This window comes from Micropterus dolomieu, linkage group LG15, assembly GCF_021292245.1.
Source record: "Micropterus dolomieu isolate WLL.071019.BEF.003 ecotype Adirondacks linkage group LG15, ASM2129224v1, whole genome shotgun sequence".
Lineage (NCBI taxonomy): Eukaryota > Metazoa > Chordata > Actinopteri > Centrarchiformes > Centrarchidae > Micropterus > Micropterus dolomieu.
Genome location: NC_060164.1, coordinates 21,464,822 through 21,489,163, shown reverse-complemented (window position 1 = coordinate 21,489,163; position 24,342 = coordinate 21,464,822). Strand labels below are relative to the sequence as shown.

Below are 24,342 nucleotides of genomic sequence, written 5' to 3'. Positions count from 1 at the left end.
GTGGAAAAGGCGAGCTCAGGTTATAGAAATCAAGCGCTCCCTCTGTTGTTTCAAATACAGGAAATCTACTTTTCAAACCCAGTCCGAGGTTCAGAGTCAACCTTGTGGTGCTGCGCAGCTCAACCGTAACCTCTACAACAGCCGAGTGACAGACAATGGACTCACGAAAACATGCCCTGAGGGACGTGACAGTCTGGTTACAAACCCCGCCCACCCTCCCCATCCGCAGCATACCATTGGTGGAACCCTGCCCTTGGGCATGGGACTGCTGCCCTCTCTTCCCTTCGCAGAGAGAGAGAGAGAGAGAGAGAGATAAGGAGCAGTTAGGGGAGGAAAGACCCACTCAACCGCTCAAGTAGTACACAATCGCACAAACCTGTGCATACACACACACACACACAAAGTGTGTTTTGGGACTTTGTGGATATGTGAGTGTGATGATGAGTCTGTGAAAGAGTATCACATGGAATTGCCTGGCAACTATTTTGTTCACTGCTTTCTTTGCATGTATATTTGTATATGAAGTATTTGCTACAGCTACTTTTAATGCAAATTGTTTGTTAGGGTAAATATACCTTTGTACAGGAAATTTGTCTCCTTATTAATCTTGAGAAGTTCCTTCAGTGGCGGTCAAAACTGCAACTACGCTGGTTTGGTTTCTTGGGTCTACATCTGTGTGTGTGTGTAAAGGTGTTTTCCTTTGTACTCACTGCTGCTCCTCTTTTGTGTAAGTGTGTCGTCCAGCGAGTTGGAGCCAGAGCCTATGGACGAGCTGTCCTGGCTGTCCTGGGGGAAGGTCAGGAAGCCGTCGCCATACTCTGAACGAGAGGGAGTCAGCGTGAGAGAGCGCATCCTCTCCCGGCTCTTCGGCTTGATCAACTTCTTCATCTTCAAAGTGATCCAGTTACCACGCCTACATAAAAGGACAGGCGAGGGAGAGTGGGCCAGAGGAACAAGGAAAGGCAATGGGACATAAAGTCAATACATACTAACATGAAAAGAACATGAAAGCTTGATGGATTTTTATTTATTTTTATTTGTTCCTTGTGTACTCGATTTTAAGGCTTCTTCTCATAGAAAACTGTTACAGTGTACAGCGGTTTAAAGCTCTGCAGACCATAAATATTTGATGCATCCCTTCCTGAGTCTGCAGTATGAGTGTTTTCTACTATTGCCCCACCTCAGACATATGAGTCAACAAGCAAACAAAATTTTGAATCCAGTTTGCTATGATACACAGACGTGTTGTTTGAGTCACTTTGAGTCACATGTGAGGCATTTTTACATTGAGATGTTACACCACTCATGGTCAGGCCATTTTCACAAAATAATTTCTAACAATCTCTGTTTGTTTGTCAAATATTTTTTAACTTGTGTAACTAGATGAAGTTATTTTTTACCTGCGTGGAGGGGAGGGGTCATAGAACTTGTACTGGTCCATGATCTTCTCCTCCAGCTTCTCTTTCTGTCTCCTCAGCTCATTCAGCTTGTCTCTGATTGGTGGACATGATAGATGATCCAGCAAGACAGACAAGAGTGAAAATGCATGCAATCCAAATATAAATACAGCCAATTTCTTTTGACCATCCCATAAACAAACACATTGACGGAATATAAAATGAATTGTGGACCAATTCAGACAACATGTTTGCGGTCCGTTATAAAGAAAACATATCATAGAGTGTACATGTATTGTCTTTGCTCTACGTGGAACAGGTCCTTGCTCTCCATTGTCTGCTCCAGTAGTGTACGATTCTGCAGCATTAGAGTCTGGATCTGGTCCAACAGGTGACGATTCTCCTCCTCCAGGTTTCCTTTCAGCTGGCTCAGCAACTAACACACACACACACACACGAGAGATGCTAAGACACCTGGCTCAACAAAAAATATCATATGTTAAAAGGGGTAAACTATCTGCAACACAGCTGGCTTCAGAAGTTGTTTCTTCAAACATTAAGAGGTAAAAGCCAAAAGACAGTTGGCTTCAAAAATGGCACACAAACACATAATGGGAAACCCCCCATATAAAAAACTAAATTTAATCTCCTCACCTCACACTGGTTGGTGAGCTTGGTGGAGGTGATGTCGAGCTGCTGGTACTGCTCCTTGAGTTTAGAGAATTCGGCCTCCAGCTTGGTCTGCTCTAGCGTTGCGCTGTTCAGCTGGCTCTTTATGTTCTTATGGTCCAGCTGGAGATTCTCGTTGTCCTTTACCAGCTGACGATAGCTAGAATTCAGTCTGAGGAGAGAGCAGAAGGACTTCTCAATATATAGACAAAGGGCCTTTTGTAAATTCATAGAAATATGAAAATCATCAAGAGTTTAAAAGGCTGTGACAACATGTTATTCAAATGTTTGTATAGTGTTTAAGATAAAAACGGTGATACAGGTTGATCTGACCTATCATTTTCCTCTTTGAGCAGTTTGTACTGGTCAGCTGTGGCTTGGTGTGTTTGGCTCTCCAGCGCCATTTTTCCCCGCTGCTCCTTCAGATTTTTCTCGAGCTCCTCTAGCTCCCCCTTCCTCTGCAGGAGCTGCTTGTACCTTCATGCATAAAAACACACACATTACAAACTTTTCACAGAGTTACATATCTCTACAGCATGGTTGCTTTTATGATATTTTACTATTTCTCTCATAAGGCAATGCACAAAAGAAAAAGTAGTGTCATGAGTAAGACCTCCCGTGATCCTAAACCCAGTCTCACTTGTCCTCCAGGTCCCTGTGCTGCTGCTCCAGACTCTTGTGGGAGCACTTCAAGCCCCCGTGCTTTCCGATCAGAGCTTCGTACTCGGCCGCCTGCCTCTCGTGGAGCGCCGCCAGCTTCTCATGATCGCGGAGCAGCAGCTCATAGGTGGCCCTGAGCTCCTCTTTCTCCTTCAGAGCTCCCTCGCGCTCACCCTCCACGCTGCTCTGCTGGCTCTGCAGCTGGGCATTCTGGGCCATGAGGGCTGCACTCTGCGAGCTCAGGGTGGAGTTCTCCACCTAAAGGAGAGGACGAAAACAGAGAAGGTTTGGGAGGAAGGAAATGAAACAAGAAAAGAGGATAGGAATGACACGGTAAAAAAAAAAAAGTTCAAATAAAGATTCTTCCATCAACATTTTGTAGTCTATATCGGAAATAATCAAAAGATACTTTGATCTGTAATGAGTGATAAGCTCTTCAAATCAAACATCAAATGACAGAAAGGTAAAATAAGTAGAGGCTGTTGCGGTTTTTGTCCATAGGGGGCACTGTGTCTCTGTTGGGATTGTTATCCCCTTTGCTGGAAGCACCATCTACAAAGCAGCAGCAGGGAAACTGTTTCTTTTCATGTTTCGTTTGTGGTCACAGTGGTTTCCTAGTTTCAAATCCCTCTTCAGTCATGACTAGTGTGTGTATTCACACTCTGATACACACACTCTGTCCAGGTGCTGACACACTTTCTGTACGTGAAAACAGAAAGCTTTTTACCTCCAGTACACACACACACACACACACACACACACACACACACACTACTGCATGGTTAGTGTAAACCCTGCCCATAAGCAGGGTTTGAATTGCTGCCAAACAGGGAGTACAAGTCTAAATCCATACCATGGAGCTAAGCAGCCTGGTTAGGCTACTGTTCTAACAGAGCAATGTTGAAAGTAGGTTGTATTATATATAGTGTCTTACAATATTGCTACAGGAAGCATTTTACATGTGCTACTATCTGATTCTATTGAGCACCTTAGTATAATCATATTTTTATTATTCTGTCTTCATCATAATTATATCATGTGCACCAATATAACTTTACAGTGCATGTATCTTCAGTAGGGATGAACAATTCATCGAAATATTATAGAAATATGCCCTACTGCAATTTTCAAATGACAGGGGGGGGGTGCATAATAAAAGGTGATATGATCATTTTAAATTAAATATTGTTGTGCTACAGAGATGTCCTGGCCTGCACATCATACTCTATGAAAATGAGAAATATAATGGAAAAATTATGATTCCCCATAGTCTCACAAATCATGTCGCACCTGCAAAATCTATCAAAATAATCGCAATTGCACGTTTTTTCAAAATCGTTCAGCCCTAATCTTCAGGATATATTTTTTCCTTATCCAAATCGAGGGTCTAAAGAGAGAGTGTTGTATGTTGTACATATTGTAAAGCCATTTGAGAATAAATTGTGATTTGTGATTTTGGGCTCTAAATAAAAAAGGCAAAACTGATGATGATATCTGCCTAATTACTATTCAGTCCTTAAATAGGATTAAAACACACAAAAATAAAAATTACATTTCAATCTGCTGATGAAGATCATGCAATATGATTGTAAGCTCAAGAACAGCTAAACCTCAGCTGAACCTTAACCTTAACTTTTATGTCAACACAGACGATAAAATTACATGCACTCTAAAAAAGGTTATCAGGGGGTCCATCTTGATGTAAAATCTTCACTTTCATTAACTCTTTGTCAGTATTTGTTTGCCGTATCAACTGAATGCGCAGACCACAGATTGTAGCGTGGCACATTATTAAAACTAAAATATAAACTTATTACAGTCTGCTACTCCTTCATGTATTTTAGTAATATACAATGTTATACTGATTACCTGCTTGATTTTGTTAAATTTCAGATGTACACTACTAAACTGGCCGCTTTATTATCTATATCTGTGGTGTATTTATCTGTTAAAAACTAGTCCTGTAGGACATGTAGGGGATTACCTGCAGCTTGGCGTTCTGCGTCTGTAGTGTCGTATTGTTCTCCTGTAAAGAAGCAGTCTGTCTCTGCACAGCAACTATCTGAGCCTGCAGGTTGGAGCTTTGAGTTTCCAGTTGTTTGAGCTGGCTCCTCAGGGCCGCCTTCTCAGCCTGCAGCGTGGCATTCTGGGAAAAGCGCGTACATAATATAGGACATATGAGAATCCATTCAGAGGAAAGCGCATAACCAAAATGCACGTGTTCACCATTCATACTGCAAAAGTCACATAAGCCATCCCGGTATTGTGCTAACTTACATTCCTCTCCACCTCGATGAGTCTGTCTTTGACTTTCAGCAGTTCCCTGGTGGCTTCATGACTCTCCTTCTCCCATTTACTGACAGACTGAGGGTCCTCCCCTCCTCTAGGGGGTGAGCTCTGCACCATCCTCTCCTCCTCCTCCCTCTGACGCAGCGCCTCATAGTTTTTCTTCACCTGGAAAGAGACACGCACGAAACATGACATTGTGTAGTTTTTTGTGCGCCTTCAGTACAGTAAAATAAATTCCTTCAACATAAATACGTAAACCCAAGACCGCTTTAAATTAAATACTGAAGGCGCGACTGTAAAAATCACAAAACAAACAACGCAGACTACACTTTTATAATATTTCATGAGTAATGGTTAAGTAATAGACACAGTAAAAGTTCTGCCACAGGTGCCTCAACTTTTCCTCTCAACCATTTAGCTTTGGATTGAATTTGTGTCAGCAAGTTCAAAACACAAACGCCTCCCTAAGGAAAGCAGACATCCTCCACTCCACCTCCTTCACAGACTCCTGCCGCCTCATGAATAGATAAACTGGCAATAGAAGTGGAAGAGTGGATGAATAAATAATGCAACGGCCTTGAGCAGCCCTCAGTGTTTTCAGTGTTTCTTGAAAGATTTTGGAACATGCTGTTCTCAAGTGGAGATTTGGCTGTTTTGGAGGGTAGGCTTTGAGTGTTTCTTTTTATACTGGCTCTTCGGTGTTGTGGTTGAGCAAAGCTTCTCTATGCAGCATATCGAAAATATGGTATGCTTTGGATGTATTTCTATGTTTTACTGACCGTCTTTAGCTCTTGGCGAAGTTGCTGGTTGAGGTTGGAGGACTCCTGCAGTCTGGCCTCTAGGGCGGCAATCTTCTCCTCTTTAATCTCCAATGATGATTTCAGAGTCGACTCCAGTTTGGTTTCCAGGAGCTTAAACCTGAAAATAAATACTCAAGTTAGCTGTGTGGGTGCGTGTCCAGTCAAGACCTGTGTTCACACATTTGTAATCCTAAATACAGATAATGCATTATCGTCATAGCCACAGTATAGCAGTGCCAACTGACTTCTTGCCAAGAGTGTAGCAGGTGGGGGAGATAAGTTCAGAAATCTTCCACAGCATGATTCTGCAAAACACTCAGATTCATTTAAACTTCTCCACCTGATCTAAAATGGGCCCAAATCCCTGTGAAGGCTTTTAAAAAACTGTTTTAAAAGCCTTCACAGAACAGTGAAGATTTGTGGCGTGTGTGTTTATGGGATGATACCTGTCGTCAGAGCTCTCATCATGCAGTAGCCTTTCCTTGTTCAGGCCAATCTTCTCCAGCTCATGGGTTAGTTTATCCAGATCATTATTCATCTGCTGAGTCCGCAGCTTCTCGCTCACAAGCTCCTAAACACACATGATTTTTTCTCAAGTAACTAATAATGAAGAGGCATGATTTTAATGAAAGAGTCAACACTTTATATATGCTCATCAATAAATTACATAATCACTTCTCAATAACCATCCCTGTTGTTGAATTCACTGCTGAACTAGAAAATACAACAACAGGATCATTTAAATAAATGTAGAATATTAAAATAAAAAAAAGCATGAAAACAAAAGTTTAACACTTCTAGCACCAACAAAGTTTTACAACAGATAACTTAATGTGAAGCTCAGTCTCAAGACATGTTGGAAATATTTTCAGACTTCTGTAAGGGCTTTTCTTGCCTCTCTGAGTGTGTTGAGGGTCTTCTTATCAATGGTGGCCTGTTTGACCAGCTCTTTGTTCTCTTTCTCCAGATCTTTGACTCTCGTGCAGGAGTCCCTGAAGAAGATCATCTCCTTGCCCATGGTCCGATTTTCTTTCTCCAAGGTGGAGATCCGCTGGTTGTCTTCATCCAGCTTGGAGTCGCGGATCTCGGCCTGCTGCCGCAGACGCTTGTTCTCCTTCTCCAGAAGCTTCTTGTCTTTCTCCAACTGGGAGCTTTCCTGCTCCAGAGTCTTGTTCTGTTCGTGTGCGTAATGGAGAGCAAACAGATGAAACATCATTTGATGGAATTACTTTTAAGTCTAAATGCCTTGTAAATACATGTTTGGCTAAAAGTGGACACAGATTAACTCAAAGGGACAATAATCAATTTTGACAAATAATCTGGGATAATCCAACTCTGCGGGGAAACATGCTGTAATTATCAAAATGAACTAAAACTTGTGACACTACTTCTCAGGTGCCAATTAACACATTTTTAGGTTTTATTTATTTTAACATACGAGATGATTTAGACTGCTGCATCACAAAACAACTCTCAACTACAATTTTTTGGGACAATCTGATTGACCCAGTTCTGCCAGGCAGAATCAGTCCATCCCAAAATAAGTAACTGTGTCAGTAAACTACCTACAGCTATCCCACTTGATGTTGTGCCTGTTCTGCTCCAGAGAAGAGTGCAGTCAGAAAATGTGTCCAATTTCTTAACAATTCAGTTTTTTCTTTGCAATTGTGATTATTACTACTATTGAATGCATTTCAAACTTTGGGGGGGCAGCACCTCTTGCTCCAGCTGTTCCAGGCGTTTACTGGAGATCTTGAGTTCCTCCAAGCTGCGTTGGAGGGTTTGATTCTCAGTCTCCACCTCTTGCAGCTCTGCCTCCAACTGCTGGATCTTCTTGCTGCTGTTCTCTAAAGCCTTCTGCAGGCGCTGGTTCTCTGTATCTAGGCCCTGGTAACTCAGCTGGGAGAAGAAAAGCCAGATTAGGATATTAAAAGCATCCATGAACTAGTTGTGCCGCTCCCTGATGTCATGATTTCTGAAACCCCCGTAACTTACCTATACAAATATTCATGGTGATAATAACGTTATGAAAAATATAATATCCAAGGTGCCTTTAACTCTACAGCTGTTCTGAACGACCTTGTGCAGTGTGCTTTTTATTTCTCGAAGAAAGCTTCTTGCCACACACATTTTAGCTGCGTCTCACTGCTCTCCAGCGCCATAAAAGTACCTGCGATATGCACTGGCAGTCCTGAAGCATTACCTCTAGTCTCTCAGTCTTCTTGGATGAGGCTTTGAGCAGTTCCAGGCTGCGTTTCAGCTGGCTCCTCTCACTCTCTAGCTCCCTGTTCTCCGCTTCCAGCTGAGCGGCCTTAGACCCCGCTGACCGGAGACTCTCAGCCGAGCGCCGGAGCTGCAGGTTCTCTTGCTCCAGCTGCGAGTTCTCCTTTTCCAGAGCCTCCAGCTGGAAGGCCATGTTCTTCAGAGCATCCAGCTTCTTCTTCAGACGACGGCCCTCTGCCTCCAATTCAGTGTTCTCCTTCTCCAAAGAAGACACCTACACACACACACACACACACACACACACACACACACACACACAAGTGATGGGTGAAGATGAGTAAAGTGCATCTCTCTGACAAAACCAAGCTGGTCCTGATGGTGTTGTGTAATGGAAGCCCAAAACTCTCTATGCTGCTGGTACAAATTCAAATGCATCATTACAGAATGCTTTAACATTAAAAATAAACTCCAATTATGATTTCTTACTACTTTCAGTACAAATGTTTCAAGTGTAACAAAAACAGTGAATGAGAGACAGACAAAAGACCACATGTGTGAGAAGAGGTCAAGTCCAACTTGTAAGAGATTCTTTAGTCAGTAATCTATGGAAGATCATAGCCTATCATGTAAGGCAGTACATATCGATTATTTTTCAAGTCGATTAATCTAACGATTATTTTTTCGATTAGTCGCTTAATCTAACGACTAATTTGGTTTATTCTAAAGAAAGAAAAGTTGCCTATTACTCGATTATCATACCAATTTATCCTAAATAAATATCAAAAACATGTCTACATCAATAAATCTATATTTTATTCAATCATCCTGATGAAGCACATTAGAATAATGACAATAGCAGCAAATCTTAAAATGAATCAAATTTCCACGTCACTGATGTGTTGTGATAATAATAACTATAACAGACATTAATTAGGCTACTTTACTTAAAACTTTAAATGTTTCTGACATGGATTCATTTCAATATTGAGTAATGCAGTATGATAATAAAATGTATTTCTGCATCAGTGAACACCTGAAAGGACTCAGACTGTACAGACAGTCACAGATTGTCTGTAATTAGATTCAGCTGTTCTCGCTCATACCTGGCCGTTAAATAAACATTCATCGTTACATGACTCGCAGTGTAACGTTACGTTACCATGACAGCAGCGGGGCAGAAATTACTTTTAACATGAAGGCAATGAAGAAATACTACGTGTCCTCGTGCTGATAATGTGCCATGCTTGTGTGGCGACAGAAAGTAAACACGATTTGCGGTGCTGCCGTCTAGACAAAGTGCTGCGGGATACTTTCGTTTCACGTGTTCGTGCTGCTTCACGTATTTGTCGACAGCAGTTGTGCTGCAGTGAAGCTGTTTCCAGTTCACAGAGCTTACGGAGCAGCACGTTGTTGAGTGTCTGTCTGAAATACTCCAAACTTTAGACGATCGAAGGTGCGGTCTTGTAGCTCGAGCTTGTCCAGAATAATCCCAAACCGGATGCAGCGGCGCGTCGACACACATAATGCACGTCGGCGCATTTACGTAATCGATTACGTCGACGAATCGCCCCAGCCCTACTATTATGTATATAAAAAAAAAAATCAAATGCATTAGGCCTAACTAGAGATAGTCCAAGTTCTTTCTCCCTGAGGCTGACAGGGATAACAACAAGTGAAAATCCTAGCTAAAAAGGCTGGTAATTATTGCAATTCAAATTCATGTTCAAATCTAAAATGTACAAGAGCCAAATACAAACATTGCATTTCTCACGCAAACTGTTTTGTAAACCGTTTATTTCCCATGTTACTGTTACATTTACTAACAAGCTTTGGAGAATAACTAATATTCCAGATCCGATCTGACAACATGAAACAAAATATATTCATTTGAACCATGTGGGGAAACTGAGACAGACAGACAAACAGAGCATACAGACACACAGGCATCTCAAAATACAAACAAAATGCAGCAGACCTTTTCACAGGTGATTCCAAGACTGGCAACTTTCTTCTGCAAACTCTCATTGTCCCTTTCCAGCTTCTGCATCTGAATCTCCAACTCCTCTGCTCTCTCACCTTTCTCCTTCATCACATCAAGCTCCTTACCTGCATAAGAAAAACACACAATCAGAATGATGATCATGTGAACTTGGTGTACAGAAAAGGAAGCCAGATGGTAAAAATTTGTATTCCTTGTGATCAAAAAGACCCAAAGAAAACCCAAACCCACAAAAACTATGAAATAAAACCTCACTTACGTAGTTGTTTCCTTTCAAACTCCATTTTATTGAGTTTGGCGGTTGTCTCGCAGATGGACTCGTGGAGAATGCGATTCTCTTTCTCCACATCCTTGACCCGGGCCTCAGCACCAACCTGGCAGCGCTGACGCAGAGACGACACCGTCTGACCCAGGTGCTTATTCTCCTGCTCCAGACCCTTCAGCTGGAGAAGAGACATCAGAGAGTTTTAATGACAGCCTCAGGTTATGTTTAAAATAAGCGATTTTGTCATCAACTCCAGTGCAGTAACTTATTAGGAACTTCATTAGGGCTATTTTACAAAGATATTAGGCAGGTCTCTCAACCCTGTTCTTTGTGGATTATCGGAGGTGATGAAAAATTCACCTTTCTGAATGTGTTCCGTGGTTGTATGTTCATTTGATTATGTGTTTTGAAACTGAATTGCTTTAATTACATCTCCTCATATCTACAACCAAGTGGACACACTTGCCCACACTAACCTGTGAGTGCAGTGTGTTGTGTTTTCTTTGCTGCTGTAGCTCATCAAGGCCAGATTTTACAAATCAGATGGCTAAACTAATTAAACTTGTCACATTTGGGTCTAAAAGAGTCCCTGCAGACACAAAGCAAGCGACTGCATCTGGGCCACAGAGTGCCAGAAATCTGTGTAGTCAAAAGATAGTGGTAGTTCTTAATAGTTTTTCGAGCGAAAATTCTGTATAGACTTCAGTAAATTACACAGATTAGACATGTTATTTTCTTGGGAGCTTCCAAGAACAAGAATCAACAATGGTTTTGTAGAGAGAGCAGCGCTTATGACGCTCAGCCTCAAAGCCCTGTTTGTCTGACTGTTCTGACCATATGCTTGTCCAGTGTACACTGTACTGCAATGTTAACTATATTTTAAAGCACATGAATGCTTGATATGATTATAGTCATTCTCACAACAACTAGTCTCAAATAAGATACAAGGTTAACTGCGCTACCCTGTTCTGCCAAAAATGGCAAACAACCAACTATCACTCAGAAGATTTAATACACTTAAATACTTTCTACGGATGGAGTGGAGCTTGTTTAAAATTATGAGCTTCTGGTCTTGACACAAAATTCCCAAACTTAATCATTGTGTGTGTGTACCTGTCTCTCAGAGTTTTCTCTGAGTGTTTCCAGAGTCTTTTCTAGTAAAGCCTTCTCCTTCATCAGGTCCGTACTGAGTGACTCTGCGCTGCGGAGCGACTCTCTGTCTGCGGTCAGTTCACTGCCCAGCTGCTCCAACTGTAAACAATGGTGAAAGTAACATTTTAAAATGTTACTTTCACCATCTTGATTGGGATTTAATGTTTAATGTTGGTGTTCATAACAAAAACTGACTGAGTCTTAGTAATGACTCACAAAATGTTTGTCAACTTTTATGTACCATTTCATAAGTTGTTTCAGTTACAGATACCGATGCACTGTAAATAATTTTCTTGCATCACATCCTATGTTGCAGTATCACCTGTATTGTGATGCTATTATTATTGTAACCAACGTATTATAGTGTGAGTTACCTATTATTACTATACACAAAGAAGCTGGTGCAATTATTAATCCATGATCCAAACATATAATACATCACCTCATTCTATCACAACTCTGCAGACAAACACACACAAGTTGATGTGCACATACACACAGATAGATACACGTTAAATGAGACTATTTCTGTTGTTCGAGCATACCAGCAGCTGCATTCACATTTTAATGTGTCCTAAAGTCACTCAGAAATACCATTTCTCACCGTGAATTTTCTCTTTGTGAGAGAAAAACACAATTTCATTGCTTTTTATTCAGAGGCCACAGAGAGAGGCTTATGTTTCTGAAAATAGCTGAGAGACTTCTCTTAGCGAGGGGCATTCGAGTGTCAAAGAATGGGGAAAAAAAGGCAATGCAAGAATGCCTGGATTTACAGCTTTGCTTTCATCCTCCTATCCACCCCTCTTTATACTCTCCTCCTTCTTTCTCTTTTTTATTTATCACCATTACTGTGTGAAAAGGCCTAAAGCGAAGTGCTAGGGTGATATATTACAGAGGAGTGCTGGTCTAATATGCTAATCTTGGTGGAGACCCTGATGAGGGGCAGGAAATTAAACTGCAATTCCAACCAAAGCTGCAAAGTGCCTTAAGACAGATACAGTCAATCCATCTATAGTACACACCTGATACATCTCTCATGCTCACTTGATTCCAAACAGTCACAGAAATTAAACATTTTTTTGGATACTATATGTTCTCTAGGCGTGTTCAAGTCTAGTCTGGAAACTGTCCAACATATACATCCACACAATTTTCCTATTATTAAGTTAACTGCTTTGCAAAAAGGTATTTCATAATGAACAAATTATTTTACAGGCTATCTGATGGCTAAACAAAGCCTATTTTCCTTGTAAAAACACTATATATAACTAAGATATTACTAATAAAATGAGAAAGTTTTAAGAGTTTACCTGTGTGTGTAATTTTAGCATCGAGTTATTAAAAATGGAAATTACTTGACTGTTAACCTAACCCTTACCTAACCACAGAAAAACACTTGGATACGTAGTCTGTTGCTTACTTTCTGGTTTAGTCTCTGGTTTTCCTGGCTGACTTTGGCCAGTTTTGTCACGGTGTCCTGGCTGGCTGCTGCTTGGAGCTCCTCCACAGTCTTCAGCAGGGTCTGGTTGTCTTTCTCCAGCTTCAACAGACGGCTCGAGGTCAGCTCATTCACCTCCTCGCCCAGAGACTTCTGAGGGGCTGGAAGTAAATGACAGCAAGAAAATGTGGATTATACATCAATGTTTTAACAAATACAAACAAATAAATGAAAAATCAGTTTCAATATTTTTGGTGTTTCAAGTCAGAACCACAGAGAAAATTAAGAGACACAAATCACTATAAATAAAGTTGATATTGTTGAGATTACAAGTCCATCAAAAAAAATGAATAAATACAAAACCCTAGGGTCTAACTTAACAGGTTTTAGTGCTTTTAAAGTGCCATTTTAACAAACAACCCCCCCCCCCCACACACACACACACACACAAACACAGATCCCTAGCTAGTTAAACCTCTTAACAGCTTTTATAATCCAAACGCACAGATTATCCTCCAGGAGCCACTGAATATTAATTACAGGTCTTAACCATGTGGAAAGAAAACCCAGTGGAGGTTGACAAATGCAGAAGAGCCATGGGGATGACGCCAGGGGCAAGAGCCAATGATCAAAGCCTGGTCTGTTGGCTGTCTGACGCCTTAAACTTAGGTGACCATTAGCTACATGATAATCCAACTCTACACCCATTCTTTGATTTCCTTCTCTTATTTAGATTGTATGCTGCCAGTCAACATTCAGAAACTTTTTCTTGTTCACTGGTTTTAATAGGATCCATGGCTCCATCTTCTTCTTACCGTCGGTCAGTTCTGGTGTCTTGGATAGTTGCTCCAGCTCCCAGCCCAGGTGCAGGGACTCATCCATGCTCTGTTTCTGGGCCATCTCAAGCACAAGGTTCTCCTCCAACAGCTCTTCCATACGCTTACGGTCCATGTCCCGTTCCTGGAGATAACAGACGGTGTCTTGACATAAACACATATGCTGACTGCTGAAATGACCCTGTCCCTTTTTCCATTTTTTTTCCCTTTTTCTCCAACTTCTACTACTTCTTTTTTCTACTCCTCACCATCTCCAGGTCATGCATCTTGGATTTGAGCTGCAGATTCTCTTTCTCCAGGAGGTGCAGTTTGTCAGACCGGGTACGGGTAGCATCCAACTGCTCCTCCAACATGGCCCTAGTCTCCAACAGGACCTGGTTGTCCTCCTTCAGCTCCTACAGAAACAAACATCAGCAGAGAATACCAGTTAAACAACAAAACATAAACACTGCAGCCATTACATTTTTTGGGAGTATTATTAGTAACAGTATGAGCTGCAGTAGAAATAGTAGTATATTTTGTATAAATACTGTATAGTAGTAATAACGATATATTCTTAGGTTCAGGAGGTTCCTCTCGTTCCTTATATTTTGCTTCAGGGTAAAGACATGTCTCCACCACAAGTGTTTTAGCAACATCTTTAACTTTTAATATCTTTTCTGTCTCAAACTTGATCACATTTAATTCATGCCATTGTCTACACTGTTCCAAACAGTGCGACTCTTGTTACACATGCATCACCATTAACTGCTCCAAATATTTTACCTCATAAGTCATACTTTTATTTTTCTAAATATGCATGTCTGCATAGTATAAAAGATTGGCACCAAATACAAAAGGTTTCAAGTGTGGCAGGGATGTTCTCTAATAAACACCGTCTTCTTAGCTTGAAGTAACACAGTGTGTGTGCCGTTGTGTACCTCGACTCTGGCCTTGTAAAACTCAATGTCATGAAGTCTCTCCTTGTATCGGCTCAGCTCGCTCTCCAGCTTGTCGACACGGATCGCTTTCTCTCTGAGTGCGTCCAGCTCGTCACGGTATGCCCGAGCCGACCGAGCGTCTGACAGCAGCTGGTAGCTCTGCAGGAGTTGACAGCCAAATATAGAGCATTAATGTGTGGAAATATGTTAAATAAGTATTCTGAAAATATTTGCAAAAATTATTTGACTCAAGGTCATCTCTCTAAATAAGGAATAGTATGAATAAAAATATAAACAGATATACAAGAATAGAACAAACTCTGCACACTATCAATTACCACGAACACGCATCCACACGCGTGCAAACTATCCTCTGTGCCCTGAACTCATCCAACTTGTTTACAGCATCCAGTCTGTTAGCCAGCCAGCCAGCCGCAAACTCCAAATCAAAAGCCATGTGAGGCTGTTGCTGGACTAAAGATAGCTCTAATAGCCTCTAATGAGCTAAGTCGCTAGCTAGCTGATTAAAGCCTGGCAGTGCTGCAGAAACAAAGTACTTAGAAAGAGAAGGCAGCAGCAGATGAAGGGGCGTTTAGGTTTGTGTGGATGTGGGTGTGCGAGGGTTGCCGTCACTTGTGCCATCACCTCTTGCTGAAGCCTCTTGAGCTCCACTTCCATGTTCTCAAGCTCCTGCCTGGTGTCCAAAAGCTGCTCACTCTTCTCCTCTCTGAAAAAAAGACAGGGAGGGAGAGGAGTTAAACGAGGATAAAATGGAAGAAGTCGGAGAATGTGAGATAGAGGACAGAAAGGAGCAGGGAGAAAAAGATGCAGATATCTCTGCTCTTGTGATTAAGATGAAGCCCTACATCAAAAATAATGTGCCAAGTGCATGGGAGTGAATCAATTCAGAGTATAAACACAGACATTCCTTTAGGGCTGTTTCCTTTTTAAAGCTTACAGCCAAATCATTTAATGGTAGCAACCTATTGACCTAGTTGCACAGAACAGTTAGCTTTTCACATAATCTACCTCAGTAGCTTCAGCACCTTAACTTTACTTTCAGTAGTGTAGCATATTGTACATTTTTTGAGTTGTTTCAATAAATATTAATGTTATTAATCATGTAGTAATGCAAGCTTAGTGAGTTTTTAGCATCATTTTCAAGGGAGTTATGTAGTCAGTGTCAAGAGTGAATTGAAGAGTCACTCCACTAAAATACTTCAAAGCAATCCCCTTTTACTATTTGGAGGTCATACAGTCCGTTTTTCTCAAAATGGGATTGGTCAAATTCAATTACATTGCTGTTAGCATTGACACATAGCATATGAAACATCACATTAAGCATTATAGGCCTTTGTCGGCAGGATAAATAAGCATCTCACATGGTGATTTCAAGACATCAACCAACCTAATAACCCATTTTCTTCAGTAAAAATAGACTATTGTGTCTTGTGTGTTTGAGCTACGGTGGTCAGGACACAATGTCTTTCCTGTGTCATGCCTTGAATTCAGCTACTAATAAACAACCTTTTTGTGCTGGACATCACACTCAGCATAAACACGCAATGACAAACAGAGAGGGGAAAGACATCAGTTAAAAACAACTGAAGAAAAAAAGTACCCTGTGACTGCTTCAGAGTTAAACATATGCAAATCTGCCCCTGAGGCTCAAACCTACCATCTTCCTTTATTCTAGAGAAACTACTAGAACAGACAAGATTAGAGGAGAGAAGTAAGTTTTACATCTGGTTGTGCAATCGGTACTAAACACATAATTAAAATGTCTCATTCTTTCACTCTCAATAGTAGGGTCTTGTTATCTGCTATGTAACACTTTCCTACATCATTTAAGTCACTGCGACATTTGCTGTGTGAGTTTGTGTGCAAATTCTCCAGGCTCCTACCATAGAGGGAGAATGTGCTACTCTGTTTTGAAGGAAAACAACTGTATTCCTGAGATGCAGTTCTGTGTGTGTGCGCGTTTGCATGAAACCGCTCCACTGAACATCTGACGGCCCATTTGATTACAGCTCTGTGGAGTCTTGGAGTGCATCTCAAAAAGGGAAAGGCATACTTCTTTTCTTGCTCTCCCATTTATCTCCACCTTCCACCCACAGTTATTTGGGAAGTCGAAGTCACTATGCAGACAGGATGTTCCTTTACCCATTTCTGTTGCTTTCTTTCATCAGTTAACCCCCTCCACCTCCTGCAGCCCATACCCAAATCACACCTGTCAAGTCGAGCATGGCAGATTAGCTTTGGGCTCATATTGTGGATGCAGCTGGCTCGACTGCTTATGTTAATGGATTAGCACGCAATGCATCTGTGCAAGCACAGGCACAAACACTATGCATTGCTATATTTGAAAATATAAAGGCAACCTTTATTCCTTGCACTCTACACAATATACCACACACTCACATACACTGTACATTTAAAATGAACAAGGATGACAGTACAGCGGACTGGTTTAAAATGCAATTTTTCTAGGAAAAAAAAAAATGTTCACACTAAGTTTAGATGTTGCTACATAACAGAACATTCCTGCCTTTCATCCCATTGAGTTGGTTAGAATTTGCAGTACTTAATGTCAATTTAATCGTTTAAAGTATATAAGACCTAATATTTTTAGCTGGGTTACTGTTTTGTAATAATCTCAACTAGCTAATAATTTTTTCCTAGCCCAGTCTAAACTATACATTTATACTCAAGTTGTTGCCAGTTTATTAGGTACACCAGGCTACAACTAATGCAGTCTAATGCAATAAAGCCTACCTTCACGAAGGTTGCAATGTAGTTTATATTGAAAGAAAGGTTCAATACATTTAAATTTAAAGCTAATGTGGGCATTTTAGAGGTAGATAAATGGAAGCAATACAAAATACATTGTTTAAAGACTCATAGTGGAATATCTCAGAGTGCGTTGATCTTGAACAGGAGGAGGAAATGCAACAAAAACACAGTAGCTTTCAAAGAAACATTAACAAACAGTGGGAACACTGTAGCATACCCCCCGGTTCTGACCTGGTCTCCTTAAGACACACACACACTATATCTGTGCACGTGTCCAGACACAACAAACACACTTCTCTTCTGCCTTAGAGAACAAACTGCACTCATGTGAGCAGACTACATCAGCATGGACAGATCCCTTTTTGTCCCTTGTCCGTGATGGAAATGTATGATCATGTGACTGGCCAGATACCACAGCAACACAAACAATACCATGGAAAAAAAACAAACAAAAATAACTCATTGGGTTGTCGGGTGTAGTTCTGTTCTCCTTTTTAGGTCTACTGAAAAAAGTGTCATAATGTAGGTCAGGGATGTATACAGGACATGTCTCCAGTGATGGATGTCAGTCCTTTCAGCACGAAAACCACAATGAAGGGCTCACTCAAGGAGAGATGCTTTTCGGTCTTTTCATGTGACTAAGCAGAGGGTGACCTGTGCTCCCTTCAGACTGTCAAAGAACCATAATTCTCGTCGGGGTTTATCCCTCACACATGTCATTGTCTATTTGACAAATGAGACAGAACAATGTCTCCCGCTAAAATACAGAAACAGAATGATACAGCTTTCAAATGTGACCCAATGCCCTTTCCAGATCATTAAGATCCACTGCTAAAAAGTGCATAAAGATGGTTCATTTGAATACATTTTCAACTTTTAAAAAGGAGTTATTCTTCCATTATTTATCTATTATGAAATGTAATAATTGAACAAGTTCTGTCAAATTTGAGCAGTAAAAAAAAAAATAAACCACTCTTAATCTTTGTAACAATGCAACATTAACACTAAGCATTTTAATGCCTCAAAGGTGATGATGGACTTGAAATCAGATCCACTCAAGTGTGAAAATTATTCCCAAGAAGTAGGGACCACTTGTTTTCTCACCTGACACAGACCGTCACAGAAATTTAATCCAAGATTAGTTTCAGTGGGGACTCTTAAAAACATTTTGTAAAAGAAGGATATACTATGAAGTACACAACCCCTCTTTACCCTTTTACAACATAACAGTTCCTGTCAAAGCACTCAGTAACACTGACCTTGTGACGCCAGCCAGTCTGTTAAATTACATGTCAAGTTTGTGCAAAATTTAAATACTTCCCTGTGCTACTTTTCTTCTAACTGCTCTGTGTTGACCATTAAGCCTTTGTTTGGCAAGGGATTATAGCACTTCAAAAAGGAAGTTCTATTATTCATAGGCAGGATTTAAAAAAGGCCTCATCAATGTTTGTGGGTGTGTATTTGTGTGATGCAGTCACATCACAGCAGCCTGGTTTTGTGAGAGTAGCAGAGATGTAGGAAGGAAATGGACTGCTGATCACTCTTCCTCACTGCATTGTCATTGCTGTTCTTTCAGCATAATGTTTAAGGCTTGAATACAGTCATAAAAAACCTCTCTAAACAGCAAAAAACACCACGGCTGGGAAGGTCATTTAATTTTTCTCTCTCCCTCATTTCCTCTCCACTACTGCTGCCTAATCAAGGCATAAAATAATATAACTAAAAGCAAACCAAAAAAAGTTGTAGGCAGGCCTGATGTCAGGATAGAAAACAATACAAATTATGAAACTCTTCAAATTCATGACAAATAAATTTCTTAACCAGTGTGTATAGGTACAGTGAACTGTATGACATAACAGTAACACAGAAGCACAAGTACAAGTCCAAACGATGAGGACCTGACATCATCATCATCAACCAGCCGATGACGATCTGGGACTTTATGTTCCCAGTTCAGATTGAAACAGATGACAGTAAGAGAAGTAAAAAACGGGAACTACAGTAGCAAACAAGATTAGGGTTAATTATTACTGTCTAATTTCAGCAAATGACCTTTTTGTATGTAGCTCTTGAGTTTTTTGGGCTATGGAGATTGAAGCAGATAGTGTTTCTATTTTTCTTTATTTTGTCCCCTTTGCCCCATTTCAGAAATTGAAACTGCTTATCTGATAAAGCCGCGGCACTCACAATTCTTGTCGAAGGCGCCTGATCTTGGCCTTGGCATCAGCCAACTCCACAGAGAGGTGCTGTCTGCTTTCAGTCCTCCTCATACTGGGGGAGTCACCGGGAGATTGGGTCGGACAAGGAGCCAGTGGAGACAGCTGCACACAGTCTCTCTCCTGGGTCAACTCCACTATAGTCTGGATGGAAAAATGAGAGGGCATGTAGTGATATTTCTGCTGCGTATATGAGTGGAAGAGCATTGATAGAAGTCTGTAAGAGTTCATATTTGACTCTTCAAAGCCAGACTCGTGAAAAAAATGAACACACTAAAGAAAATTTGTATTTAGGATACAGATCTAAAACACTGTTCCTCTTTTCTGCCCAACAACATTCAACCGTTAAACTAGCATGGACTAAAGGCACAAAAACGGAGTCGATCCATGGATTCACCCAAAGCACCCCCACCACCCAAAAGTAGAACACAGGCATTAGAGCAAATGTACATCCACAGTCCCACACGCAGCCGATTTTGATCTAGTGCCCGTGACAGGAAATGGGATTTTAATTGAGAACGGCTGGTCTACACAGTGATAATCTGGAGGCTATTAGAACTCCTGACACACAAAGATCAACTATATCAGTGGTGGGCATCCACGTCCTATGGGTGGGAAACTCATTTAATGACGCATATACTCTGAATGCGCCACACACACACACACTCTCCATGAGGCAGTTAACAGTTTCAACCCTTCCTTCCTGAGGCTGCTCTCTTGTGGTAGGAGCAAAAAGGGGAAAAGTTTCCACATAAGCTTCTACAAGTAGGCCATCATTTTCATTAGCAAAAGTTCTGTGAGCTGACATCCACAAACATGTACTGCACATGACAGAAAAATAATAGAAAAACACCGGGGGAAAAAGTACCACACTTTCCTAGTTGTACTTTATCTCATTACCTCCAGCTGTGTGTCCCTCTCATCTACCAGGTGTTTGAGATGGAAAGCCAGGTTTCTGGAGAGGCTGTCCAGGTCCTCAGGGGGCATTTCCCCACTTTCCAACCACTGCAGGTCCACTACATTCTCCTGATTATGAGTCACCTAAAATCACATTTGTTATATCAACAACAACAACAACAACATTCTGTCTCCTGATGTACAGAAAAAAATTTACTGGCCCGTTCCCTCTAATGGCATACTGTATATTAGATGGAGCCAAAGGAAAAATACCTCCTGGATGTGGGATGCTATGGCAGCTTTGGTGTCGAAGTCCAGAGTCTGGATACGCTCAATGTACTCTTCCTTCTTCTCGCACTTTAAACACAGAGGGGATAGGAGAGCTTTTTGAGATGTTTCAGGTATGTGGGTTAGGGGGGGGGGGGGTCACCTGAAGGTTAGTAGGCCAACATGGCAGACACGTTGCAGAAGTTGCTACAACATACAGGTTTCCAGGAAGCAGTAGTTGTATTTAGGAAAGTAGTCTAGTCTTCAAACGCAAGTTTATCGTCTGGATCAGGAGAGGATAATTTTCCTCTCTTGCTGGCAGAAGATGAGATTAGAACAGGACTGTGCACTAAAGACGTAACCTCTTTTTCACTGTTAATTCTAACTCAACACCAGGTACTGCTGGGCTTAATGCCACCTTCAAGTAGACAGAATATTAAGTCAGAGTTACTTACATGAATGCAACCATGGTGTCTTTTAGCTAAAATAATAGAGCCAGTGAAAGGTCAATGCTCTTGTTTGAAATGCAGTGAGTAACAGCTGAATGGGGCTTTGTCACAAGACAGGAAAGGTCTGTTGTGTGACAGAGCAAGAATTAATTCCTTTTATCAAAAGAGAGCCAATGGCTGTAATCAAGGGAGGCTGAACCAAATTGAGACTCTTAGATTTCTGGTTTTGGAAGATAAAAGTAAACATTTTACCAACTAGCTTAGTTGAAGAACTTCACAACGTAGGAAACATCACGGAGTGGGATCGTTTAAAATATCAATATTTTGAATCACAGGCACAAATTGACTTTCACAATTTATGCATTTGTGAAAGTGTGTAAAAGCGTTTAGGTGGACTAAATTGTGCTCTTACCTGGACAGCACAGCCTAGTAGCAGCAGCAACAGTTTTTTCATCTCCTCCAGGCCAAGCTCTAAAGAAAGAAACAAAGATACAGAGTATTATGACTACACCCAAACCACTTAAAAGTCTGTCGGCAGAAACCAAACATAACACCAAACCAAGCACAAGAATTCAAATTCTGTCTTGTTTCTGTTTTGTCTTGTCTGACATTCTGTTCAACCAGCTGTTACATAGAGTTTGATGAATAAATTGTATTGATAGATTGATAGCGGTAGAAACCTTGTGCCTCGAGCACTCCATCACAAAATGAGAGGTCTGTTGATCGATTTAGTATGATGACTAATAACGATATTGTAAAGCCCTTCTTTTCAGTGACATTTTATAAAGTGCTTTGTAGCAAAACATTGTCATTTTTTAAATTACAGCTATAAATAATTAGGTCATAGCAGGCATTTCCAAGGTACATTTACCAAGTCTGACGCATTTATTTCCCAATAAAAAACAAATCAAGATTTAGGAGGTAACTGTTAAGGTGCTATCGTTGCCTCATTTAGAGGCAGGAAGATTTCTCCATCCATCCCACATTTACTTTGACAAACCAATTAACAAAATTCTTAGGTCGTTACAATTTCCCCCCAATAAAACGTCTTCCCCTGGTTACAGTGCCACAATGTTTTCCACAGTGCAGTGAGCTAGCATGATGAACTCCCAGTACTCTTCCACATATCAGGACATATTGTCAGAAACTACTGAAACTTACAAACAGCTGCTAGAATGCTCAACAGGCCTCAACTCATCTGTGGGATTTGAGGCTGAACAACAAGTGGTGGTGTGTGTGTGTGCGTTACACTGACTAAGTTGTGTGGTATGGTATATGCAAGTTGTGAGCATCTGTGTATATAGTAGGACTTTGTGTTTTTCATTTTCGGAGCGGAGCACCGTGTGTGTGTGCGCGTGCGCGTGTGCGTGTGTGTGTGTGTGTGTGTGTGTATGTGTGCCCAGGGGGCAGTGAGTGCTGTCCGGCTCTTATAATAAATCCAGATTAGTGACAGCATGATTTCTGTGTAGGGAGGTCTGTATGCCTGTAATGGGCCAATCATCACAGCAGGAACAGCTCAACAGCAGACATAAAGGAGGAAGACAATTATGACCAACAATGATTTTACACTTTGTGGGATTTTTGAAAATCAAATTAAATGAAGAAAACTACTTCGACATTATCGCAATATATATATATATATATATATATATGTGAGTCGAATGTGTAAAGCGCCCCTTTAGAAAGCAACCAACAGATGACCGAGCAGTGTGCCAAATCAAAATTTGACAGGAAATGACATTTATTGACAGCATGTTTTCATCAATTCTACAGAATCCGCCACACAATCAAATCCATCTCCCTTCCCTTGTTCACCTTGAATCAAATCATCACTGATAAGGGATAGAAACCTGCCGTTGCACTGCTCTCTACAGACTGAAACTTTGATATGTTATACCTTTGGTCATGGCCCAATCAGTGATGTCATAGGAGGTTATTTGGCCTTATAAGCTGGTGGAAAACTGAAGCTTTGCAGCAGCCGTTTTCCTCTGTATGCTATTTCACTGATGATTCACCCATTAAGACTAATGGCTAATGCTAGGAGGATGTTTCATGATATGGAAATTCAGCTGTAATTGTATTTGTTGGATACTGCAGCAAAGGGAAGATGATGAATTTTTCTGGGTCTCAGGGAAATTTTCTAGCTTTGTGCCAGGTAGGCTTCAGTTTTCAGTTAATATGGAGTGCTATCAATCAAGCGGATGTCACTGTTTTGTGCTGAGTCAGTCTTGGTCCATAACAGGAAAAAGTACATTCACGATATAAGAAGAAATATTCAACATATAAAAGAGAATGAGGGAATTTGGACCTGAAAGGATGACTGTAGATAAAAGTAAATTCTCACGGCTGCGGGGCTTAATGGCACGCTATTAGAGCCATAGGAACCTATTCTAGTCAGGGAAGGGATTTAGCTCAGAATATCTACTGGAGAAACGAAGGAGAGATAAGGGACCTCATAGGATAAATAATTTATACACATGGAGTGGGAGAACAAGAGGAAGAAAAGGTAAGAGGCAGAGATGAAAGGAAAAGAGACAAAAGAGGGAAAGCACCACAGAGCACAAGCAACACAAACACATGGGAGGGTTATAGTAACAGAGAAACCAAGAAAGAGAGCAGGAAGAAGACAAAGAGGCATGGTTGAAAATAAGACAAAAAGACATCTCCCTCTAGCAGCAGCAACGAGGCTTAAAGAAGGCGCTACACGTCTTCTCTGCTAGCCTCATCTTTTCTGTCCCTTTTCCCCTTCTTACACACTCATTTCATCCATCCATTAATTCTCTGCAACACACATCCACCTATCCTTCCTTCCTTCAACATTGTTACATATCATCTGCGCCTCTGAGTGTTTGCCTTCACTCATCTAGGTTTCCTTTTTCCACCTCGCCCCCCCTATCCTTCTACCAGCACACAAGAGGTCAGACGGACAGTGACTAACCCTTCTTCCTGCAATGCCATTGTTAATCTGCGTGCAAGGATGTGAGTGAAGCAGAAGAAAAACAAAAATGTGAGTTTGCGTGCATGTGCAATGAATTGCTACAACCCTCTCCTCTGCCATGATGAATAGAATCA

At 41.0% G+C, this 24,342-nt stretch overlaps 1 protein-coding gene across 5 annotated transcripts in view; it reads right to left on the bottom strand.

The window, feature by feature from the left end:
- LOC123983716 (girdin-like) overlaps positions 1 to 24,342 on the bottom strand; it is a 69,730-nt gene that overhangs the window by 12,312 nt on the left and 33,076 nt on the right. For all 5 annotated transcript variants that reach the window (XM_046070007.1, XM_046070012.1, XM_046070009.1 and 2 more), the window contains exons 5-29: positions 21,683 to 21,741; positions 20,828 to 20,911; positions 20,558 to 20,698; positions 19,629 to 19,801; positions 15,294 to 15,375; positions 14,649 to 14,807; positions 13,977 to 14,123; positions 13,708 to 13,852; positions 12,875 to 13,053; positions 11,416 to 11,553; positions 10,297 to 10,480; positions 10,014 to 10,144; positions 8,019 to 8,312; positions 7,532 to 7,714; positions 6,711 to 6,989; positions 6,262 to 6,386; positions 5,795 to 5,933; positions 5,004 to 5,180; positions 4,711 to 4,872; positions 2,707 to 2,984; positions 2,400 to 2,543; positions 2,052 to 2,238; positions 1,688 to 1,833; positions 1,401 to 1,493; positions 711 to 913 (exon numbers count right to left, since the gene is read on the bottom strand). In XM_046070007.1, coding sequence (XP_045925963.1) covers positions 711 to 913; positions 1,401 to 1,493; positions 1,688 to 1,833; positions 2,052 to 2,238; positions 2,400 to 2,543; positions 2,707 to 2,984; positions 4,711 to 4,872; positions 5,004 to 5,180; positions 5,795 to 5,933; positions 6,262 to 6,386; positions 6,711 to 6,989; positions 7,532 to 7,714; positions 8,019 to 8,312; positions 10,014 to 10,144; positions 10,297 to 10,480; positions 11,416 to 11,553; positions 12,875 to 13,053; positions 13,708 to 13,852; positions 13,977 to 14,123; positions 14,649 to 14,807; positions 15,294 to 15,375; positions 19,629 to 19,801; positions 20,558 to 20,698; positions 20,828 to 20,911; positions 21,683 to 21,741 — 4,032 coding nt within the window. The remainder of the gene's footprint in view (positions 1 to 710; positions 914 to 1,400; positions 1,494 to 1,687; positions 1,834 to 2,051; positions 2,239 to 2,399; positions 2,544 to 2,706; positions 2,985 to 4,710; positions 4,873 to 5,003; positions 5,181 to 5,794; positions 5,934 to 6,261; positions 6,387 to 6,710; positions 6,990 to 7,531; positions 7,715 to 8,018; positions 8,313 to 10,013; positions 10,145 to 10,296; positions 10,481 to 11,415; positions 11,554 to 12,874; positions 13,054 to 13,707; positions 13,853 to 13,976; positions 14,124 to 14,648; positions 14,808 to 15,293; positions 15,376 to 19,628; positions 19,802 to 20,557; positions 20,699 to 20,827; positions 20,912 to 21,682; positions 21,742 to 24,342) is intronic.